Below are 26010 nucleotides of genomic sequence, written 5' to 3' on the forward strand. Positions count from 1 at the left end.
TATTAGGACCGCTTGCCACTGAAAAACTAGGGATGTAACAATATCCAAACATCATGATGTGATATTATCACAATATGAAGGTCACGATATGATAATTATCATGATATTGTGTCGAGGTTGGCGATACAAAAAAAAGTCACAATATTGTAAAAAAAAATGAAGAAAAAAAGAGCTCATACTTTCAAAAAAATGCTTTTGTACATAACAGCAATGCATTTAAACAATTTATAATCTCTAATAACACTTACAATTGAGGCACTTACTTGCTAATGCACGCACACATTGAGTTCCTCCACATATTGACTTGCTTCACAAGCATTTTAGGTTCCCCTTCATCTGACCATAATGGCCAAAACATGCCTTGTAAAAATTAAACTGCACTAAAAAACTAGCCACCAGAGGGTGCTAGAACTGCACTGACTTTTCTTTTTAACAGATGTGCTACTTTTTAGTATTGTGACATGACGGCGACGATATATTATTGTGGCAGTTTTAATATGGCGATATCACGATATTGCCGTTATTGTTACGTCCCTATACAATACTGAAGCATTTTGTTCTGAAAATAGATCATCTGTAAGCCATTTTTAACGGCATCAATAGGGCGTCAATTACTCACGTTTTTTTTCTTCTGTATTCATTAGTACTACTTACATTAATTTAGATTTTCAAATTATTATTTTTTTATTTCTTTTTATTGTATTTGTATTTATTTGTATCTATAACTTGTTTAGATATTTTTATTCTATTAAAAAAGTGTAAAATAGGGCTGGACGATATTGGAAAAACATGCGATATTGCGATATTTAACATGTACCTAAAGAAATGACATTTTTATTACCTAATAAAAGAATTACATTTTTTTTCATGCGGCAAAATAATCAAACTCAATGTATTCTTAATTAATTGTAATTACCTCTCGTAATGTTCAACTATTGGATGGCAGTGCACATTTTCGTTAAGTACACTGTTCCAACTATGTTTTGCATTTGCATTATTCGGGTTGGAACACCCATGTAACTAAGGGCGTGGAAAGCAAATAAAAAGAGACGGTGAGGAGGGGATTTTTTTTCAGAGAATGCAGTAGTGAATTGTATCAATCACTTCTTCTCCTCTCTCCTCGCAAGTTTTGAACAGAGTGTCTTCTCTGCTTTTTTTTTGGTCATGTTTAATAAATGTCAAACAGGTAAACATGACAGTCTGACTAGTCAAATTCAGATAAAAGCATACAATTCCATATCAAACTTATTGCATGTCTTTGCGATATGCATATTGCAGAGGCCAATATCGCGACATCGATATGTTTTTCTATATACTGTGCAGTCCTAGTGTAAAATTATATTAAAACATTTTTGTTAAAATGATACGTTTTGTGGGCATCAACTTACTGGCATTGTTTTTGCAATTCACTCGTCTCCATACTACCATATTTAATTTGGATTATTTTATTGTAATCTTTTATTATTTATTTAAATTTTAATTAATAAATTTACAAATTTAACATTGATTTTTGTTTCTATTTTACATTACCAGTATTATGTTTAATTGTATTGTTACTCAATTTTATTGTTGTATTTTTTCCCCTACCCTTTTTTTTTTTCATCAATTTTATTAATTTTTTTGTTGTTGCAAAGCGAGTGTCTGATGCGTGCGGGAGGCAGCGCTTGTCTGCTTGTTGCATGGTTGCGCTGTCAAGAACAAAAGCCCCCTTAACTGTGCATTCACGCTTTTGTTCCAGCAAAAGTGTGGAGGGCGGGAATGACGCTTGGTTTGGGGGATCCCCATGTTAAATTACATGCGACCTTAAACATCCCAGGGAATATTTTATTGATGGGGGTGGGCGTGTGAATGGTTGGGCTTGTATTTGTGACCCCATTTTCCATTGAATGTTTTACTCTGAGGACGGGGTCACATTCTTCTTAGTGTGATTCCCCCAAAACAAGCAAAGGAGAGAAGTTCATTCCAAATGAATGGACGCATGACAACAAAAAGGAAGGAAGGGACATAAAAAACACGCTAATCCTGCTTGTAACGTCTTTTTTGTTTAAGGAAGGGATAAACCTCCACAGCCTCAACGACTTTTCATCAGTCATCAAAAAGGTCTGCTGGCTTAAGATGATGTTATTTCTCCTCCATGGGGAGGAACGCATGTGGTCTGTTACGGTTGGACGGCTTCCCGTTTATTCGTTAATGTTTTTTTTTGTACCCGCTTTGCCTGACTTCTGAAAACATGCGGAGAGAGAACCAAGACAAGTACTCACACTTTGTACTTAAGGAGAAGAACAGTACAGATACCAAAATATGATACAATAAGTTAACTCTCTATTAGCAGCTAGCTTAATGCTAACACTTAAAAATAGAAGTGTGACGATATATCGATACCACGATACTTTGTCTTCCGATAGATTATTGATACACTTACGCAAGTATGGCGATATTTGTAGTTAATATACAGCCGCTATAATGTCTCCATTGTTCATGACTTATTGAGCAATTACTTTGGCGGTCCACTAGGGGGAGTGCCCCATAAGAGTGGCGGGAAATGGACGGAATTCTTCAAGCGAAGAAGACTCATTACATCACATCTGTTATATACGTTTCTATGAAAAATGTGTATTATATCTTCATTTTTAACATTTTAAAACACAATTTATGTTTCAACTTTTTGAAGCACACTGTCTGAGAAATATTAATATTGATTTAATTGCATTTAATTAATTAATTTTATTTATGTTTACTTTTGCAATGTTACACAAAAAATTGTGTCACCGTTTGACAATTGACTTTGACTGACTGACATGTTGCATGACAATAGTGTTTAAGAAAGACACAAATTTGTTCACAGAAAGTGTATTTGTATTTGTTTTAAAAAAAATACACTAAAGTACTCACTCTGAAGAAGCCTTTTTAATATTGTGTTTCACTGATGGTACATAAAGAAACTATTTTCTCATTTAAAAAACATCAGTTTATGTCTTGAATAGTTTTATTGGCGATTTATTACCTGACCAACATAATCGACAATCGATCGGTATCGTGAAATAATCGTTATTGCTTATCGTATCGTATTGTATCGTATCGTGAGGTACCCAGAGGTTCCCACCCCTACTTAAATACTTAAAAAGCATCTCTGTTGTGGCGCTATAACCCGTTAAGCAATGCAGCAACAGAATGAATGTATTCTTTATCTTCTGCGAAGAACAACTAATATTAGTGCCGCACTGATGAGCTGAGCAGAATTGAGTGTGTTAAAAAGTAAAAAAAAAAAAATGTCGTTGGCATGAAATAGCCAGGTTGACTTTGTCCTTTGAAAGTATTCCTATGAGGTTTTCCTTTTATAACCAGCGCCGATTTTCCACTTTTGGATGTCGTATCCAAAAGCTTCTTCGACCATATGTGTAAAAAAAAAAAGCTGGCGTTCCATTGTTGCCGCTTGAAGCACGATGATCAAAGCGGCTTGCCCCGACGCTGAACTTTTGGGAAAAAGTTGATGCGGGTCCTCCTCTTGACCTCATTATGTCAGCGCCGTAACAGCTTCCCGTGTGTGTGACATCAGCAAAATTGTCCGAGTGCATTCTTATCAAAAGGGTCTGACACTCATCGGGCGGCTCATTGAGCCAAATGCTGATGTGCGCCAAACACACACAAAAAAATTATAAATAAAAATTACAAGTCTCAGTAAAACATCATCATGTAAATGATAATAAAAGTTTTAAAGATTTATTTCATTTTATTTTGATTAATTCATTGCCTGCCAATCCTTGTTGAATTCCCTTTCCAGCAATACGTGTTTTCTGGTGATTGACCCTGAGGTTCCTGAGTTCAAAGGAAGTTGGCCGCGCCCCCTTTTTTAACAGTTTTTTTAAAACAAAAATATAAAAAGTCAACGGGTCGTGGTGTTTCCGATTGACCTAAGATGTGAGATTTAGTATTACGCCATCACTAACAACAAGTCCAGCAGTAGTGCTGTCGCTATCGAATAGTTTTAGAATCGATTAATCTATCGATTAGTCAATCATTTAATCGTCATTCAAGTGTATTACAAAAGCATTTTTTTTCGATTGCTGTTTATTAACTCATTTACTCCCAAACGTATAGATATGTTCTATGTTAAATGTTTTAAGTGTCCCAAAGACATATTTATTATTATAATTTTATTTTATTTATTTATTTTTTTATGCTAGAGCACACTGAAGGGTTTGATGCAGTGAACGGGTGAAAAAAGGGTAGTAATTGCGAAAACTGTCAGCAGGTGGCAGCAGAGTATAAGAGATCAACCAGGGCCATGTTGCAACAAGCTCTTTTCCCCACTGTTTTAAACAGATTTGTGAATCATGATGAAACTTAGCTATATTCGAATGCTAAGTGCTGCAAAACGGAAACAGATACAAATGTACTTTTTTTTTCCCCTGATGAAATAAGAGACTCTAATCTTTCTTCTGGTAGGTTCCATGTTTTTATAGCAATCAAACACAATATTCTGTGGGCCTTGCAAAATCAGTCCAAATCCAGTAAAACAGCCGGGAACAAAGAGGGTTGCGTCAGTCAAAATGGCTGCCAGTGAATGAGTTAACCAGTGATTTGTGTTTATTTCGTACTCCGTATTAATTTAAAAAAAAAGAAAAAAAAAAGAAGTGGTATGTTGTACTATATCGGTTCAGTCTTTGTTTTCCAAAAACAGATGTTTGTCTTATCTTGATTAAACATAAAATTATAATCAGTCATCTTTCATGAAGGACTACAGAAATCGGTGAACAATTGAACTGTTGATATATTGAAATCAGAGGATTTGGGCAATTTTAAATTTAGAAATGGCTCCAAACGATTACTCAATTATTAAAATAGTTATCGATTCATTTGGTCATCAATTAATTGTCGATTAATCGATTCATTTTGACAGCTCTATCCAGCAAGTTTCATTAAACTAAAAAAAAAAAAAAAAAGGCAAACGTCACGTCGCCTTGCTTTGACGCGTCAACTCTTTCACATCTCTCTCAACAAGTGTATTGTAACGTTAAATATAAATAATAAAATAATAATTAAAAAAAAATAATAAATGAAAATAAAGTATAAATAAAATGAAATGAAATAATAAAAATTAAATAAACAACTAAAAATAAAATAAAATGAAAAAATAAATAAATATAAAAAGTATCAATTAATAACATTGCTATTTATCGACGATAAAGGGTATTTTTTTTCTCCCCCCCTCTTCTCATAGATATTCAAGAGTGTTACGAGGTGACCTTGCAGCTGAACTCACAACAAAGTGCGCCGAAGGAAGAAGAGGAAAACGATAAGGAAGCGTGGCAGGTACGATTTGCAGACGTCTTGTTGCAACTTGGAACAAAACAAGACACGCTCAAATGTTTACATCTGTTGCCGCATGCGGCCTCTCGAGCCGGACGGGAAGGCGGAGTCGGACTGGACTTTTACTGGTCGTTAGCAAGTCAGACAGTCCTTTCATTAAGTTGCTCTATTTTTAGTTTGCTACACACACATTTACACACACAACCGACAAGGAATAAGTTGTGCACTTCAAGAAGAAGACTACATGTTGCCCAGATATTTGGCAAAATCCGTCCGCCATTACTTGATGTAAATGACTCACAAATTTACTATTTTTTTTTTAAAGTCATTTGAGGAGCTTCATTTCGACAAAAGTAGTGCTCTGACACCATTTTGTGGTATCTTTGTACCTAGGAAATATATTAAAGTCAATTAAAGAGTTTCACTTGGACAAAAGTAGTGCTTTGTCACTATCTTGTGGCATATTGAGGAATTATATTGAAGGCAATTGAGGAGCTTCATTTAGACAAAAGTAGTGCTCTGACACTATTTTGTGGTATCTTTGGATCTAGGAAATATATTAAAGTCAATTAAAGAGTTTCATTTGGACAAAAGTAGTGCTTTGTCACTATCTTTTGGCATCTTAGGACCAAGAACTATATTGAAGGAAATTGCGGAGCTTTATTTAGACAAAAGTAGTGCTCTGACACCATTTTTTGCTATTTTTGGATCTAGGAAATATATTAAAGTCAATTAAAGAGTTTCATTTGGACAAAAGTAGTGCTTTGTCACCATCTTGGGACCTAGGAGCTATATTGAATTCAATTGAGAAGTTTTATTTGGACAAAACTAGTGCTTTGTCGCCATTTCGTGGCATCTTGGTACCAAAAGAACTATGTTGAAGTGAATTGAGGAGTTTTATTTGGACAAAATTAGTGCTTTTCTGCCACCTTGTGGCATTTTGGTGCTGAGGAATTGTGATGAAGTGAGTTGAGTTGTTGTTTTTTTTGTTTTTTTGTTTTTTTTTTAAATCACAATTTTTTGTGTCCTTGCACGATATTGTCAATTGCTCCAAGAAAAACAATTCATCAATTGTAAACCTTCTCCCAATGAGGGTGGCGACATTTGAGTCTGACGTCATCTGTGCGTGCTTCCCCCGCCTACTCAATCACTTAATGGCAATCTGTTGTTGGACGTTTTGATGTTGCTAAGTCGCAGATGGATTATCTTCACTCTTGTTGTTGTTTTTTTCTGCTTTAAACTGGAAAGTCAAAATTCAATGAAAAGGGAAGCAGTGCTATTTTTCTTGACTAAACACAAAATCACACACCACCACCACCACAACGTCAGTAGTTTTGCATCCTATCCTCTGATTGCTTTGGTCAGAGCAAAACTTTTACAGCCAAGTTTGACTCAAGCTCCTCCCAAATCTTCATATTTACATGTCAACTTTGATTACCGAATATTGCATTTTGTGACAATATAAGCACAAAATCTTAGAAATCTTACAGAATCTTATTTTTTCGGCAGAACTACACAAAAGTCTTTTTTTTTCTTTTATAGTAAATGAATAAACAGATAAATAAATAAATTCATTAATTCACCGTTCTTTTTTTTTTTCCTTTTTTTTTTTTTTACACAAATAAGGCTAACCTGTATGAAAAATCTGGTAAATGCACAATAATTCATTGCTTGTGTTTAGTGCCGTCACTATCGAATAATTTCAGAATTGATTAATCTAGCGAATATCGATTATTCAGTCGACTAAATGGTTTCATTTTAAATGTTGCATTTGAGTGTATTACAAAAGCATTTTTTCCCCCTGATTACTGTTTATTAACCATTGGTTGGTGTTTATTTCGTACTTTGTATTCGTATTGTGATTAAAAAACAAAACTACTATGTTATCGATTCAGTCATTGTTTTCTGAAGTAAAAACATATTTATAGATATTTGCAAATGCCTTATTTTGATTAAACAAAATATATGTCTTCTTTCATGAAGCACTACAGAAATTACTGTTTGTATGCTGAAATCAGAGGATTTGGACAATTAAAAATGGCTCCAAACAATTACTCGATTATTAAAATAGTTGTCGATTAGGGCTGGACAATATTGGAAAAAAAACATGTGATATAGTTGCTGAATATAGCGACATTATTATATTATATATATATTATATTATATTATTGCGATATTTAACATGTACCTAAAGAAATGATTTTTTTTTAAATGCAACAAAATAAGCAAACTCAATATATTCTTAGTTGAGTTGAATTGTAATTACATTGCGATAATTTTCAACTATTGGACGGTGGTGCACATTTTGGTCAACGTCTTGACTGGTCAAATTCAGATAAAAGCATACGATTTCATATGAAACTTATTGCGTCTCTTTGCAATATTGCATGGGACAATATCGTGATATCAATATTTTTTTCAATATGTTGTACAGCGCTGTCGTCGATTAATCGATTAACCATCCTTGGCTGGGGGCAAGGGCAAGGATCTGCATGTGGGGACCCGAGCGATGTGAGGCTGATAAGGAAGTGCTGCAGCAATGCTGGTGGGATGACAGAGAGAGGGAGGGAGAGAGGGAGAGATGCTTAATGGTCACCCAGCGAGGAGCTGCTCAGTATTCTGGCTGTGTGGTGTGGTCACCTGGGTGGGAGGATGGGAGGGAGGGAAAGCGAATGAGTCTGCACATTCCTCTGCTGTGCTACAACAAGAGGCCAAAATGGCAACATCGGGCCTACACGAGGCTTGCAATGGCAGCTTCGAGCCGTCGTTCGGATTTATCAATGGTAACAAGGGGGGTGACAACGCACGATTAGATACCAGTTGAACCAGCAACTACGGCCTAACATATATGGATTTTTTTGAGGCAGATGTTGAGTCTGTGCTTTGGCAGAATTACCGATTAATCAGCTCATTTAAAAAAAAAGAAAAAAAAAGAAAAAGAAATGTAGGCAGAACATTTTACTGTTTTACAATACTTGGTCCTTTGGTATTTTTTCATTTATTCTTTTATTTTTATTTTTTCTTCGTATTTTTTTGTTATTATTTTTTGTAGTATTTTTTTTGAACTGGAAGAAAATCAGCAAAAATGAGCCATTTTTATTCAAATTTTATTTTAACTGATTTTTGTTATCTTCTTAGGGCTGGGTTTGAAAAAAAAAAAATCGAATAATCGATCGAATCAAATTTCCTTTTCGAGCGTGATATCGATTCATAAAGCCATGAATTGATTATTTTAATATCTCTTTTTGCCCATAAATTAACAACAAAATAATTATCCATCCATCCATTTTCTTTACCGCTTATTCCTCACAAGTGTCGCGGGGGGTGCTGGGGCCTATCTCAGCTGGCTTTTGGGCAGTAGGCAGGGTACACCCTGAACTAGTTGCCAGCCAATCACAGGGCACACAGAGACGAACAACAATCCACACTCACAACCACAAGCACACCTAGGGACAATTCGGAGCGCCCAATTAACCTGCCATGCATGTCTTTGGAATGTGGGAGGAGACCGGAGTACCCGGAGAAGACCCACGCGGGCACGGGGAAAACATGCAAACTCCACCCAGGAAGGCCAGAGCCTGGACTCGAACCCGAGTCCTCAGAACTGGGAGGCGGACGTACTAACCAGTCACCCACCGTGCCGCCCACAAAATAAATATAATTGTAATTATTTATTTTATTTTATTTTTTTAAATTAAATTTAAAGGCCTTTTTTTTTTTGTATCTTACTGTTTTCTTGAACATTACGGTTCACATGAATTTCAAAGTATTTTCTTACATTTATGAAAGACCTGACTTATTGCACTTTGACAATTCAGAATCTTTTTTTTTTTAATTTATATTTATGATTATTGAATTTTCATCTCATCCATGCTGATGTCAATGTTTGTGTAACACTTAAGTGATTATAACGTGTGATTTTCATTAATGAATAAATAATTTGACCACTTACTGCCTCTGCAAAATATAATTTGGAATTTAATGTTTGTGAAGTTTTTTTTAATTTTTATTTATTTATTTATTTTTTTATTTTTTTATCATGTACTTCCTTGTTAAGAAGAATTGATGTTCCATCGTTAATCAATATTGGATTGAATCAAGTGAATTAAATAAATGAAAAAATCAAAATCGAAATGAACTCAACTCTTGTGAAAAATGGATGTCAACATGTGACCAGTTCTCAATAATTCCGCACATTTTCAACAATTCATTCATGCTCTTTCATGGTCATTAATTTCACATTCATTTCAAATAGAAAATCTTGCACTGTGACACACTTGTGGCCCGCCTTGCTTGTTGGATCGTATCAATACGCACATACGCCCACTTTTTTTTTCTTTACCACTTCCAACTCTGATGCCAACAAGCATGAGCCCAGGGGCCACTTGGCTCCCCCCTAGCCCCTTCCCCCCCAACACTGCCCTCTGCTGTACTTGGAGGAGAGTTGCGGCTCATTCTTGCCCTTTTGCGTGAAAAAAAAAATCAGGTTCAACTGAAAGGATGAATGAAGTATTGCAGCTAACCTTCCATCATCCAGCCATTATCTTCTTCACCTCTTGTCTTCTTGAAGAAACCGGAGGCAGTGGAGGAAGAGGAGGAGGAGGAAGAGGAAGGCGTTTCGCGCGTGCGAGTGACGTGCAGAGGAAGTGATCACAAGGTGGAGCGAGTGTGCGGCCTGGTGACCCGATCGCGCGTCGAAGCACCAAAGGTGAGTTGCAACGCTTGATATCATTTCTAAAAAGAAAAATAAATGATGATGATGATGATGCCCCATCTTGTGGCATATTATTAATAATAATTAATTATTAATTATTATTAATATTCGTGATTTTGACGCATGTTGGCCTTTGAAAAAAAAAAAAAAAACAATCTGAAAAGCTGTTTAACAAAAATAAGTGTCAAAATGTTTTTACAAATATTTTCCCTTTTACTGTTGTTTTCAGAAATTTTATATTATTAATATTTAGGTCCTTTTATTTTTCTCTGTAGCTTATATATGCATGACATTTTATTTCATTAACCCCCCCCCCCCCCCAAATTTCCGCCCTGTGTTTACGTGTTAATGTTAAACTGTTTAAAATGTTAAAGTCACCAACACAAGTAGTGAATTTACTTTTTAAGAGTAAAACATCTGCTTATTTTTCTGATAAACAAAGGGGCTTAATAATGTTGGTCATGATTTTGTTTATTATTATAAAACTGTACAAAATGTACAAATATTATATTTAAATCTATTTATTATATTTAATTAATTTCATCTTGAATTGTATTCAATTAAATTATTAATAATTTGAATAAACAATCGTACAAATTTAATGTCATTTAATTAAATTGTTAAAAAAAAATACACAAATGTTCTAAAAGTTTGCAATTTGCATTTTTAATCAGTAGCGGTGTAATTACATTAATTATTAAAATGTTTTAAAGGAGCATGATTACTATTTAACTGTCAAAACAAAATTTTATCAGAAAATATGCACATTTATAATACAATAAGCAATTTTACAATTCATTTTCAAATATTAATTTTAATAATTGTGTAATTAAATATTTTGTTGAAGAATTCGAATGCATTATTATTATTATTATTATTATTATCATCCAAATTAAGTATTTCTAAAAAGACAAAAATATTTTTTAAATTTTGAAAAAGGTAATTAGCTTATTAAATAAAATGGATAAGTAATTTTTTTATGAAACTGTTTTATATACATGGCCACATCTTTCTATTAAAATAAAGAATTTAACAAAGAAGTCACATTTGTAAAAATAAAACTATTTTTGGGATCATTGATCACGTTTCAAAACGAGCATGCATTATTATTATTTTACTTTCCAAAACAATTTCACACAAAAAATACACAAATAATAATAATAAAATAAACAATTGTATTTAATTTTATTTGATTAAAAAATTGCTTAATTAATTCAATACATTATCAAGAAAAACATTTAAAATTGAGCTTGCTTTATTATTTTATTTTACAAAATATACAGATGTGTATATGTGTATATATATATATATATATATATATATATATATATATATATATATATATATATATATATATATATATATATATATATATATATGTATGTATGTATTTTTGTCGGATTAAAAAAAACCAAAAAAAAAAAAACGCTCATATGCCTTCTGGCTACATTTGCTTGAATTTTGTTGTTTTGTTGCACCAAAGACTGATGAGGATGGAGACTTTTTTTTCTTTTCTTTTTTTTTTTTTTTTCTCCCCCCCAACCCGCATTGGTTAGTGGCGTTAAACAGCAACACGGCACGTGACTACTGACTCATCATCCGCACATTGTTACACGCTCGCATTCCTAGATGGATGCGCTTGATAGTGAGGTGCTGGATTCGTGTGTGCGTTCGTGTGCGACTCCCCTGTACGGCATGAAGGAGGGAGTGGAGGATGAGGAGGCAGTGAATGGGAGGCAGGGATGTAGTGGGGGGGAGGCTGCAAAGAGAGAGAGAGAGAGAGAGAGTGTGTGTGTGTTGGAACGGACGGCCGGCGTTGCCATGGAAACCACATTCCTCCCCCGCCTGCATCCCTACTGACTGCTCTGCCTCTCGATCTGCCGCTCTCTCTCTCTCTCTCTCTCTCGCTTTCGCTCCTTTTTTTTTTTTTAAATATGTGTGCTTATTTGCGAGAACCTCCACCTTAGCACACCTCATCAGGTGATTTGCACCAACCACCATCTTTCTAGAAAAAAAAAATCCTGTGCAAGGCGAATGCACAGAAGAGAGAGTTTGTTTTTCTGCCTTGTCGTGCACCGACGGGCACATTTTGTTTTCTCGCGTCTCGTCGTCTATTTTTCTTCTCTCTATTTTTACTCCCTCCATCCATCCATCCCGCCCTCCCCTTCCCCACTCGTGTTGAGCAGCATGCTTCACTGATGCCCCCCTCTAGTCATCACCATTCTGCCCACACACAGGGCACCCCCCCCCCCCCCCCCCACCTCACTTATGGTGACTTTTAGCGTGTTTACTAGGGTTGCAGGGGTCGGGAGGGATGGTGGTGAGGGGGTCTTTGTGGTTTCCGCGCGGTGGAAACGGGCTATTCACTCATTTCCTTCATTTCCTCCCAAAGACCGTATAAATATGTTCTATTTTAAATGTTTTGCGTGTCCCAAAGACGTATATATGTTTGTTTGTTTTTTTGTTTGTTTGTTTTTTTTATGCTAGAGCATACTCAACTGCAAAGAACGGTGGAAGAAATGGTATTATTATCAATTGCTCAAAATTCAAAATAGATGGCTAGGGCATTTCAAGCCCAAGTTAACAACCAAACAGTCCAGTTGGACCAATTCATTGCCCTGAGAGTGCAAGAGTTACAACTCAATGATAAGAAACAACAACTACGGCAACTTCATCTGTCACGATTAAGGATAAACCAATTATCAGCTGGCTTGAGAAATATTGGCAGCGGCAATTTTGAAGAATCATATGGCCGATAATGGATCTATTTAAAAAAAAAAAAAAAAAAAAAAAAAAAGGTTCTAACCAGGGAACTAATTTAAATGTAAATTAAAAATGGCCGACCGACCCTGGGAACTCTTTGCACCTTCTGTTTTTGTTTGAAATTAAAATTAAGATAAGTACAAATTTAATACTTCAGACATTTTGAAATTTTTGAATACTTTATTTGGTGTAGAAAACAATTGTTTGTTTTTTATTTAACTTTTGAAAACATGCTACTGCCCCTGGGAGATCCCGGAACTTGTGAGTTTTTAAAAAAAGATGTCTCTTGACTAAGATTTAAAAAAAAAAAAAGAAAACTCCCAATATTTTACTAACCCTAAAAGTTGCTCAATAACATATGGTTTAAAATTCCCCCCAAAAAATTAAGAGCTGTAGTTTGTATTTTTTCAAAATGTTTTTTTATGCTAATAGACTTAGACGAGTGCTTCTCATTTATTTTCTGCCATGCCCCCCAAGTAAGAAGAAAACATCTCGCCCCACCCCACGCGACTATAAATAGTATAATTTGTAAAATTGTTATAAGCACACCTCTGCATAACACGGTATCCGTATTAACGTATAGGAGAACAAAATAAAGAAAGAAATATGGACCAACTTACAACAAAGAATAGCTTTATTAACTGTAACAGAAAAGTTTTAAAGTGCATCTGAAATTCAAAAATAAAATTAAATCCTTAATTAAACTATAAACATTTTTTGACTGACCATGTCAAACCATCTGATACAGAAAAATAAAATTACATAAAATCAATAAAAAATAATGCATTCAAACTGATCACCAACATTAAATCAGGAGCACAAAAAATCAACAACTTTAACCTGCAAAACAAAAATATAAAATAATTTGTGCTGATTTTTTTTTCTTTTCTTTTGCTGCGTGCAAAGCGTGCATGCTCAGTGCAAACAAAACCTCTACACCAACAAGCGAATGCTCCCTGCGCACACTCTGCCAATAATGAGAGCGCCACTGCTCCCTAATGTAGTGGAGGTGCAATTACACTTTATTCTAGGACAATAAAAAAAAAAAAATCTAAATAAAAAATAAAATAGCATGTTCTCCGAGGTCAAACGCGCCCCCCATGATGGAGCCTCGCGCCCCCCTGTGGGGGCCCGCCCCACTATTTGAGAAGCACTGACTTAGACTAAGACTTGACTTTATTGATCCCTTTGGGATGACTCCCTCTGGGAAATTTACACTTCCAGCAGCAATAAGAACAGATGCATGCAGAAAGGAAAAGTAAAATTAAAATAATAAATAAATAAATAAATACATTAAAAAAAAAATAAAAAGTTAAAAATTCAATCAATCAATAAACATTTTCCCTTTTTAGTGAAAATTAATATCAGCTCCAAATATTAGTTATCGGCCTCCTTGACAGCTAATAATCGGTACCGAAAAAAAAACATATCGGTCTATCTCTAGTCACGATAAAACCCACAATGACATCTTAAGCAAGGTTAACTTCACAGTTCAGCTAACTGCTTGCTGGTCAAACATTAGCTAAGCGTCAAGCTAACTAACTCAAAGTTACGAAACTGGGTGCCATATGGCTAATGTGTGAAGATTGTGACTTGCAACTCATTTGCTCCCAAAAACGTATAAATACGTTCTATTGTAAAGTTTTAAATGTCCCAAAGACGTATTTATATGTTTTTTATGCTAGAGCATACAGAAGTCTTTGATGCAGCCTCTCAACTGCAAAGAACAGTTGAAGACGGCCAGCATGTGCCAACAGAGTATAAGAGATCAACCAGGGCCATGATGAAAACCAGCTGATTTCCTCACAGTTCTTAACAGATTTGTGAATGATGATTAAACTTAAACGGAAACAGATAGAAATCTACTTTTTTTCCTGATAAAAGAAGAGACTTTCATCTTTCTTTTGGTAGGTTCCATGTTTTTATAGCAATAGAACACAATATTCTGGGCCTTGCAAAATCAGTCAAAATCCATTAAAACAGCCGGGAGTGAAGGGGATTGCTTCTGTGAAAATGGCGACGAGTGAATGAGTTAATAGTCCTCATGTCAGTGAGCAGCTGCTCCATGACATGTACGTACAGCAGTAAATATCTGTTGGCTAAAGCAGCGGCTCTTTTAGCGAGGTTCGATTAAACATCAAGCGGTTCGGCGAATCTGTGTATCATTTGTTCAGTCGTTTTTTTCCAAACAAAAATGGGAAGTGCAAAACAAACAAACAAAAAAAAACCCCAAAAACGACTTGTTTTCTCAAAATTCGTTCCAAAAAGGAAAATGAAGAAAACTATTCGTTTTCCAATAGTTTCCCTCTTCCGCATAATCACCCATGTTCGCAATTCGTATACTATACTCACTGATCTGTATATATTACTGGATAGCCGGTGGCACATACACACCCATTCAAGCCGTTGAAGCCAGTGGGAGGCCATCTTACCACTCCCATCTCGCGAGCAGATATGTATAGGTACAGATCAGACATATAGGCTACAGCTCGTACCTTATATAGGGCCGGTGGACTGGGTGGTAATTATTATTATTTTTTTTTACAGGTATGTGCTGTTTTGAAGACGTCGTTTTTTTTGTTTTTGTTTTTGTTTTGTTTTTTGTTTTGTTTTTGTACTTCCCGTTTCGTTTGGAAAAACGACTGAACGAATGCTGCATGGATTTTGGTGATATGTGCAATATGAATTCACACGTGTATCACGGAATGCATGTGGTGTTCCACAGGGCTCAATTCTGGAGCCTCTGTTTTCATTGTATCTGCTGCACCCTGGGTTCCATCTTAAGAAAACCGCGCTGGTTGTTTGAAAATGCTTTTGAGTTGAGTGATGGGAGTGAGTTGAGTTTCAAGCCCAGAACTTCAAAACTGTGAGGCGGTCGCGCTAGCCACTACTGCACCGCGTTGTCAGTTTTTGGCACTATTTTACAACAGGCCTGTGGTTTGTTGTGTTTTTTTTTTTCTTCAAGCAGACAAAGCGAAACCAAACCAGGCAAGAAGATTACTGACTGGTAGCAGGGCAAGCTTTTGTTTTTTCATCGAGGCTTCCTCTGCAGAGAGAAGTGACGATTGCGTTGGGCTCACTCCTGCTTGCGACACCTCCTCAGACGCACATTTACAGCTTGGCGAGACGTGCGAAGACTTCTCTCACAAAACTGTCACTTGGACTCTTTCCCTATCTGCCTGAGCCGTATCCAAAGCCCTTTCGGCATTCTTCATATCCACCTTAAGGTCCAGGCACTAGTATGGCCTTTGTTCTCATTAGTAAGACAGTTCAGTGCACTAATAAAATGGTTAGAGTGCTAGTATGACAAGTAGAATCTCCGTCTTACTAGTATTAAGGTTGTTTAACACTATTAGCGGCACATGTGGCCTACCAGTACACATTTAAAACTCACAAGTAAACTACTCTGCATCACCAGTAGATCTACTAGGCCTAGTAGATATGTGTCAAACACTAGTAGCCTCCTGATCAAAGATATAAAAACATAATATACAAATTGCTTAATGGAAAGCAGTCTGAGCATTTCTTTTTTTGTTTGTTTTTATTTTTCCTACTTATATTGTCAATGTAATCAATGAATCAGAAAAAAAAAAACAACGTAAAATTTCGGTCACTCTATTAAAAAAAAACGGGACATTATTTCAAATTGAACATAAATCCAGCATGATTCACTTGCTGGTCAGAAAATGTTGATGCAAAAATGTTGATCATTGTTTTCCAAAGTAAATGCAAATTGACTTATTTGGATTCAAGGCAAAAATAATCGGTCGGCTTTCATCGAGGATCGAAGGAATCGGAGAATATTTTGTGTTGAGAAGCTGAAATTCTGAGGATTTGTGCAATTTTAAATTAAAAAATGTATTGAAATTACTCAACAATAAAAATTATTTGCCATTTATTTGATCATCTATTAGTTTTCAATTAATCGTTGCACCACTAGTGAACCGCTAGATGTTTAATAATAGTACAAGTATCTCACAATTCTACCTCTCCATTCACATTCAAAGTTATTCTAGTAGTGAATGCTAGATATTAAATAGTCTAAATTTACATTTCTAGTAGTGCTAGTAGCAGGCAAAACGGACAACTTTGACCTCATTATGTCCTGATTTTTTATTTTAAAATATTTGTTAGTTGCAGTCCTACTGAGATGTCAATCAGTAGAATTTCATGATGTCACTATTAGCACGCTGTAGCACACAGATGTCAAGTACTGCATCAGTACTGGGCAGAGTGTACTAATACTTGGATCGAGAGCTTGATAACCAGTGTTGTTCCGATACCGATACTGGTATCGGCAGATGCCCCGATACTGCATTAAAAAAAACAATACCATTATTTCCGACACTAATATAGGACTTTGGATGCAGCATCTTGTGTCTTACTTGTGCACGACATTCACTGATGTGTGACATGTTCACTGCATGCCGATCTAAGAAATCATATTGGCCCTTGAATGCTCTAAACCAATGGCAGGGCAGCTTTTTCATGTTGAGAAAAAAAAACAAAAAAAACTCTTAGGTATCGGAATGGTATTGGCATTGGCTGATACTGCAAAGCTGGGTATCGGAATCGGCATCAGAGGCCAAAAAAAAACAGTATTTGAACAACACTATTGATAACAAGGTTATCAAAGCAATTCACTCACAAAGAGACTACTAGTTGGGCTTAGAAGTGTTACTAGAACAACCCAGTAGTTAACTAGTAAGGTGCGATTGATTGCATACTAGCAGAACACTAATAGTGGGACAATCATTCTACTTGTGAGCCCTATTCGGTCTATTAGTTTGTTAAATTCTCTTACTGTACTAGTTAGCATGAAGAGCTAACTAGTACCCAGATCTTAAGCTGGATATCAAGAATGTGGACTAAGCGTTCACTTTCCATTTTTTTCTAGTTTTTTTTTTTTTTCTCACACGGCCGGACTGCAAAGTGAGCTGTCCCTTTAAGACTCCCTCACTACCGACTTGCCTTATAAGGTATGTCATCCGGTCAGGTGACAAAGGAGTAGTCACATGGCTTTTCATAGAAATGCCTCCAAATGACTCAATACAAAGGTCTGCGCCGGTTTGGGGGGTGTGGTGGGGGGGGGTGGGGTAATGCAAGGCTCATTACGACCCGCGTGCGTGCACGCGTGTGCGTACGCGCGCGCACGTGCGGTCCAGGTGGGTTTATGTAATAAAGCGAGCTGACGCCGAGCGGATTGCCCGCCAGCGCAAGAAAGAGAAGGAGAAACGTCTCGGTTGAAGAGCGGCCAGATCATTCCGTCCGCCTCGTGCCATAAATCACACGCCAAAGTCGTTTTTTTCCCCCCTCCCCATCAGAGGTCAGCGCTTTCATTTTTGCCAAGATAAATCACAGAGCGCTTGCCTTGCCACCCCGCCACATCCCCAATCCGAGATGTTTAATTGGGCGCGGTGTTCATCAAGGTTTGTCTTGCGGAAGGTCTGCAGGCTTGCAGATTGTGCAGAAATGCACGTGAGATGACGACTGTGCACATTTTTTTCAAGCCTGCTGCTATGAGTCACACAGCACAAGACGATTTTTCAACATAAAAGCGTGGTATGGTTCTGTGCATGGCGGTCAAATCCAATCGTGACAAACACGCTGGGCAGGCTTTCAATTCTCTTAGCTAACTAGCTGCCATTCATGAAAACTGTCATTCTAACCTGCTGGTTCGCAGAAAGGTGTAAAACAAATTACAGGGGGTCCTCAGTTCACCTGCATGCTACTGACATATTCGCACCATCAAGCCATATTTTGACCAAAAAATGTATTTTTCGCTTTCAACGTCTCCCCAGGCTGCAGGCCAGTGGCCACGGCTGCAAAAATCGTCTGCATTCTTTGTTCAATTATATTCTTAAATCATTCAGTTCCACCTCTGAAATTAAATGATTAGTATGTAAAAAAAATAAATAAATCAGCATTTGGTTGAATTTTTTGTATTTTCTTAAAAAAAAAAAAAAGAAACAAAGTAACTAATTACTTGTGCCATTATTTTAACAGACACGTTAACAAAAACAAAATACAAAAAACTGCAATTGAAAAAAACATTTTTACTAACTCCAATAAATAAATAAATTAAAGTAATAATAATAATAATAATAGCAATAATAATAATAACTAGAGCTGCGAGCAGCTATAAAGGGCCCTCGCAGCCCGGGCCACGTTGGGGTCCTTGCACGTTGGGGTACTGGCATATTGGAAGCAAAATTTCTTTGAAAATGGCATAATAAACGTTTACATGTAGAATATTTTTTTTTGCCAGTGTGTGTCAAGCTCAACGGGTTTTGGTGGTTGTTAAGACCTGCAAAAATCAGCGCCCTTTTTTATTTTTAGGCAATGAGTTGCCCTGATTGGTATTTTTTGTAAAAGTGTATATACACATCATCGCTCGTTGTACTCATTGCACAATGTTACTTTTATTGTCCAAAGGGGCAATCAAAAATGAATAAAACAAAATGGAAACGTACATACGTTTGGATCGGTGTGAAGCCAGTGAACAATTTGAGTGGTGGAAACTAAAAGAATATTCATAAATGACTTAGTTATCACACTTAGAATGAGTGTACATTTTTTGTACAAAACACCGTATGTGTTTTTTTTTATATATATATATATATAAATGCCTCAAGGGCTAGGTGGCGCTGTATTTATAACTGAATGTTGTCATAGAGATACCTTCAGGCCTTGATTATAAGCATACATGTCAAGTGTGGGATTTTTTTTGGAGCATGTACCGTGGAGTTATTAAGCATATCCTTCATTCACGATATTGCTTTTAATGTCCATAAAGGCTATCAAAAATAAATAAAAATATATATATATGTTTGGATAAGTCTGATGCCAGTGAACATTTTGAGTGGTGGAAACTAAAAGAATATTCATAAATGACTTAGTTATCACACTTAGAATGAGTTTACATTTTTTGTACAAAATACCGTATGTGGGGTATTTTTTTTTTATGCCTCAAGGGCTAGGTGGCGCTGCATATATAACTGAATGTTGTCATAGAGATAACTTCAGGCCTTGACGATAAACATACATGTCAAGTTTGGGATTTTTTTGGAGCATGTACCGGGGAGTTATCAAGCATATCCTTTTTCATTGCGAAACACAAATTTTGATGCCCCGCCCTCATCATATAGTATTTTGAAAAGTCAAAATTTTTCCCCCTGTCGTTGGCTCAGGTCTTGACATGGTCCAGGCCAAGTCTTAACTCAGTCGGATGAAACGTGTAGGAGAAGTGGGCAAAAGTCTGCCCCCTGTGAATGTGCAAAAATCGTCAAAAATGGGACATTCAAAAATTCGTAGCTCACTTCCTGTTCATTTTAGCATATGGGTCCAAGAGACTTTTTTGTAGGTCTTTGGCTCCCTCATACACCTAAAAATTTTCGTAGATCTTGCTTAAACGTACAATCGGGGCTGCTTCGTTAAAAATTTTTAGGGGGCGCTATTGAGTCATTTTTGTAAAAATAGGACAATACATGAAAAAATATTGCTCATTTTGCCAGGCCAGATGTGTGTGCCAAGTTTCAGGAGTTTCTGTGCATGTTTAGACCCTCAAAACTGGCGTTGTTTTCTTGGCGAACAGCGCTTAGCCACGCCTACAGCAATTCGCGAAAACTCACAAACTTCGTGTTGTGACATCATGAAGGCCGAAACCCTCCTCTGAGCAAATATGAGGTATGTCCAGTTAACGTGTTTGGAGAAAAACGTAGAAGAAAATTCGTAAGAAAAAAAATTGCCACTAGGTGGCGCTATCAGTTAGATGAAATGTAAGTTAGTAGATGTCTTTAGAGCTGGACTCTCATCAAATGTGTGAAATTTTGAGAAGATAGGATCATCTCGGTCAAGTTAATGCAGCTTTTATTTTCACGAAAAATCTTCAGATTTTGCGTCACCGTAGCGGCCACGCCCTTTGACGAAAAGTTACAATATTCGGTGTGGGGCATGATCAACATCTTAAGGCTTTTCTGACCAATTTTCAAATGGATCCCTTCAACAAGCTCAGCACAGTAGCTAAAAACGTAAAGTATGACATTTATTGTAACCACTAGGTGGCGCTATATGTATAACTGAATTTTGTCATATAGATGTTTTCAGGCTGTGACTATTACGTTGCCTGAGAAGTTTGAGATTTTTCGGAGCTTGAACATGGGAGTTATTAAGCATTTGCTCTTTCTGGACAAATGAAATTTTAAAGGCAATATTTGATGCCCCGCCCCCGTCATATAGTATTTCAAAAAGGCAAGATGTTTTGCCCAGTTGTTCTCTCAGGTCTTGAGATGATAAATGCCAAGTTTGAAGTCAATTAGATGAAAAATGTTTGCAAAGGGGGAAAAAGCATGACCACAGTGAATGTGCCAAAATAGGCCAAAATTGGACATAAAAAAATTCATAGCTCACTTCCTGTACATTTTAGCTACATGGTCCCAATAGACTTTTTTGTGCGTCTCGGGGTGCTACACGTGCCTGCCAATTTTTGTTGCTCTTGCTCAAACGTGCCGGGCTTGGTTTTTATTTTTCTACGCTAGGGGGCGCTATCGAGTCGCATTGTTATGACGACTTAATAATATCAAATTTTTCGCCGGGCCTGAGGAGTGTGCAAAGTTCGGTGAGTTTTCGTGAATGTTTAGGTACCCAAAATCGCGATCGTTTGCGGAGAATAAAGAAGAAGAAGAAGAATAATAATAACTAGAGCTGCGAGCAGCTATAAAGGGCCCTCGCAGCCCGGGCCACGTTGGGGTACTTGCACGTTGGGGTACTTGCACGTTGGGGTACTGGCACGTTGGGGTACTGGCAAGTTTAGGTAAGGCACATTGGAAGCAGAATTTCTTTGAAAATGGCATGATAAACCTTGACATGTGGATTTTTTTTTTTTTTGTAAAAATACCGTTAAGTTGGTGTATTTTTTTTTATGCCTCTAGGGCTAGGTGGCGCTGTATATATAATGGAATGTTGTCATAGGGATACCTTCAAGCCTTGACTCTAAACATACATGTCAAGTGTGGGATTTTTTTGGAGCATGTACCGTGGAGTTATTAAGCATATCCTTCATTCACGATATTGCTTTTAATGTCCATTAGAGGCTATCAAAAATAAATAAAAAAGTACATGTTTGGATAAGTCTAATGCCAGTGAACATTTTGAGTGGTGGAAAGTAAAAGAATATTCATAAATGACTTAGTTATCACACTTAGAATGAGTTTACATTTTTTGTACAAAATACCGTATGTGGGGTATTTTTTTTTCATGCCTCAAGGGCGAGGTGGCGCTGCATATATAACTGAATGTTGTCATAGAGATACCTTCAGGCCTTGACGATAAACATACATGTCAAGTTTGGGATTTTTTGGAGCATGTATCGGGGAGTTATTAAGCATATCCTTTTTCAGTGCGAAACACAAATTTTGATGCCCCGCGCTCATCATATAGTATTTCCAAAAGTCAAGATTTTTCCGTCTGTTGTTGGCTCAGGTCTTGGCATGGTCCAGGTCAAGTCATAAGTCAGTCGGATAAAACATGTAGGAGAAGTGGGCAAAAGTATGCCCCCTGAAAATGTGCAAAAATCGTCAAAAATGGGACATTCAAAAATCCGTACCTCACTTCCTGTTCATTTTAGCATATGGGTCCAAGAGACTTTTTTGTAGGTCTTTGGCTCCGTCATACACGTAAAAATTTTCGTAGATCTTGCTTAAACGTAGAATCGGGGCTGCTTCGTTAAAAATTTCTAGGGGGCGCTATTGAGTCATTTTTGTAAAAATAGTACAATCAACAATAAAATATTGTTCATTTTACCAGGCCAGATGTGTGTGCCAAGTTTCATGAGTTTCTGCGCATGTTTAGACCCTCAAAACTGGCGTTGTTTTCTTGGCGAACAGTGCTTAGCCACGCCCACAGCGATTCGCGAAAACTCACAAACTTCGTGTTGTGACATCATGAAGGCCGAAACCCTCATCTGAGCAAATATGAGGTTGGTCCAGTTAACGTGTTTGGAGAAAAATGTACAAGAAAATTCGTAAGAAAAAAAATTGCCACTAGGTGGCGCTATCAGTAAGATGAAATATAAGTTCGTAGATGTCTTAACGGCTGGACTCTCATCAAATGTGTGAAATTTTGAGAAGATAGGATCATCTCGGTCAAGTTCATGCAGCTTTTATTGTCACGAAAAATTTTCGGACTTTGCGTCACCGTAGCGGCCACGCCCTTTGGCGAAAAGTTACAATATTCGGTGTGGGGCATGATCAACATCTTAAGGCTTTTCTGACCAATTTTCAACTGGATCCCTTCAACGAGCTCGGCACAGTAGCTAAAAACGTAAAGTATGACATTTATTGTTACCACTAGGTGGCGCTATATGTATAACTGAATTTTATCATATAGATGCTTTCAGGCCGTGACTATTACGTTGCCTGAGAAGTTTGAGATTTTTTGGAGCTTGAACATGGGAGTTATCACACTTAGAATGAGTTGACATTTTTTGTACAAAATACCGTATGTGGGGTATTTTTTTTTCACGCCTGAAGGGCTAGGTGGCGCTGCATATATAACTGAATTTTGTCATAGAGATACCTTCAGGCTTTGACTATAAACATACATGTCAAGTTTGGGATTTTTTGGAGCATGTACCGGGGAGTTATTAAGCATATCCTTTTTCAGTGCGAAACACAAAATTTGATGCCCCGCCCTCATCATATAGTATTTCCAAAAGTCAAGATTTTTCTGCCTGTAGTTGGCTCAGGTCTTGACATGGTCCAGGTCAAGTCTAAAGTCAGTCGGATGAAATGTGTAGGAGAAGTGGGCAAAAGTATGCCCCCTGAAAATGTGCAAAAATCGTCAAAAATGGGACATTCAAAAATTCATAGCTCACTTCCTGTTCATTTTAGCACATGGGTCCAAGAGACTTTTTTGTAGGTCTTGGACTCCCTCATACACCTAAAAATTTTCGTAGATCTTGCTTAAACGTACAATCGGGGCTGCTTCGTTAAAAATTTCTAGGGGGCGCTATTGAGTCATTTTTGTAAAAATAGGACAATACATGATAAAATATTGCTCATTTTGCCAGGCTAGATGTGTGTGCCAAGTTTCATGAGTTTCTGTGCATGTTTAGACCATCAAACCTAGCGTTGTTTTCTTGGCGAACAGTGCTTAGCCACGCCCACAGCGATTCGCGAAAACTCACAAACTTCGTGTTGTGACATCATGAAGGCCGAAACCCCCATCTGAGCAAATATGAGGTTGGTCCAGTTAACGTGTTTGGAGAAAAATGTACAAGAAAATTCGTAAGAAAAAAAATTGCCACTAGGTGGCGCTATCAGTTAGATGAAATGTAAGTTAGTAGATGTCTTTAGAGCTGGACTCTCATCAAATGTGTGAAATTTTGAGAAGATAGGATCATCTCGGTCAAGTTAATGCAGCTTTTATTGTCACGAAAAATCTTCAGACTTTGCGTCACCGTAGCGGCCACGCCCTTTGGCGAAAAGTTACAATATTCGGTGTGGGGCATCACCAACATCTTAAGGCTTTTCTGACCAATTTTCAACTGGATCCCTTCAACGAGCTCAGCACAGTAGCTAAAAACGTAAAGTATGACATTTATTGTAACCACTAGGTGGCGCTATATGTATAACTGAATTTTGTCATATAGATGTTTTCAGGCCGTGACTATTACGTTGCCTGAGAAGTTTGAGATTTTTTGGAGCTTGTACATGGGAGTTATTCAGCATTTGCTCTTTCTGGACAAATGAAATTTTAAAGGCAATATTTGATGCCCCGCCCCCGTCATATAGTATTTCAAAAAGGCAAGATGTTTTGCCCAGTTTTTCTCTCAGGTCTTGAGATGATAAATGCCAAGTTTGAAGTCAATTGGATGAAAAAATTTTGCAAAGGGGGAAAAAGCATGACCACAGTGAATGTGCCAAAATAGGCCAAAATTGGACATTAAAAAATTCATAGCTCACTTCCTGTACATTTTAGCTACATGGTCCCAATAGACTTTTTTGTGCGTCTCGGGGTGCTACACGTGCCTGCCAATTTTCGTTGCTCTAGCTCAAACGTGCCGAGCTTGGTTTTTATTTTTCTATGCTAGGGGGCGCTATAGAGTCGCGTTGTTATGACGACTTCATAATATCAAATTTTTCGCCGGGCCTGAGGAGTGTGCAAAGTTTGGTGAGTTTTCGTAAATGTTTAGGTACCCAAAATCGTGATCGTTTACGGAGAAGAAGAAGAAGAAGAAGAAGAAGAATAATAATAATAATAATAATAATCCGATCGAAAAACAATAGGGACCTCGCAGCGGTAGCTGCTCGGGCCCTAATAATAATAATAATAATAATAATAATAATAATAATAATTTTTACAAAAACAATAGGGACCTCGCAGCGGTCGCTGCTCGGGCCCTAATAATAATAATAATAATAATAATAACTAGAGCTGCGAGCAGCTATAAAGGGCCCTCGCAGCCCGGGCCACGTTGGGGTCCTTGCACGTTGTGGTACTTGCATGTTGGGGTACTGGCACATTGGGGTACTGGCATATTGGAAGCAAAATTTCTTTGAAAATGGCATAATAAACGTTTACATGTAGAATATTTTTTTGCCAGTGTGTGTGTTAAGCTCAACGGGTTTTGGTGATTGTTAAGACCTGCAAAAATCAGCGTCCTTTTTTATTTTTAGGCAATGAGTTGCCCTGATTGGTATTTTTTTGTAAAAGTGTATATACACATCATCGCTCGTTGTACTCATTGCACAATGTTACTTTTATTGTCCAAAGGGGCAATCAAAAATGAATAAAACAAAATGGAAACGTACATACGTTTGGATCGGTGTCAAGCCAGTGAACAATTTGAGTGGTGGAAACTAAAAGAATATTCATAAATGACTTAGTTATCACACTTAGAATGAGTGTACATTTTTTGTACAAAATACCGTATGTGGGGTATTTATTTATTTTTTTATATAAGCCTCAAGGGCTAGGTGGCGCTGTATTTATAACTGAATGTTGTCATCGAGATACCTTCAGGCCTTGATTATAAGCATACATGTCAAGTGTGGGATTTTTTTTGGAGCATGTACCGTGGAGTTATTAAGCATATCCTTCATTCACGATATTGCTTTTAATGTCCATAGAGGCTATCAAAAATAAATAAAAATATATATATGTTTGGATAAGTCTGATGCCAGTGAACATTTTGAGTGGTGGAAACTAAAAGAATATTCAGA

At 36.9% G+C, this 26010-nt stretch overlaps 1 protein-coding gene across 1 annotated transcript in view; it reads left to right on the forward strand.

Moving 5' to 3' along the window:
- The window catches only part of dlg3 (discs, large homolog 3 (Drosophila)), a 184615-nt gene that overhangs the window by 6762 nt on the left and 151843 nt on the right, over positions 1–26010 (forward strand). The window contains exons 3-4 of the mRNA XM_077531147.1: positions 5222–5313; positions 9881–10018. Coding sequence (XP_077387273.1) covers positions 5222–5313; positions 9881–10018 — 230 coding nt within the window. The remainder of the gene's footprint in view (positions 1–5221; positions 5314–9880; positions 10019–26010) is intronic.

This window comes from Festucalex cinctus, chromosome 9, assembly GCF_051991245.1.
Source record: "Festucalex cinctus isolate MCC-2025b chromosome 9, RoL_Fcin_1.0, whole genome shotgun sequence".
In the NCBI taxonomy this organism is placed as follows: Eukaryota; Metazoa; Chordata; class Actinopteri; order Syngnathiformes; family Syngnathidae; genus Festucalex; species Festucalex cinctus.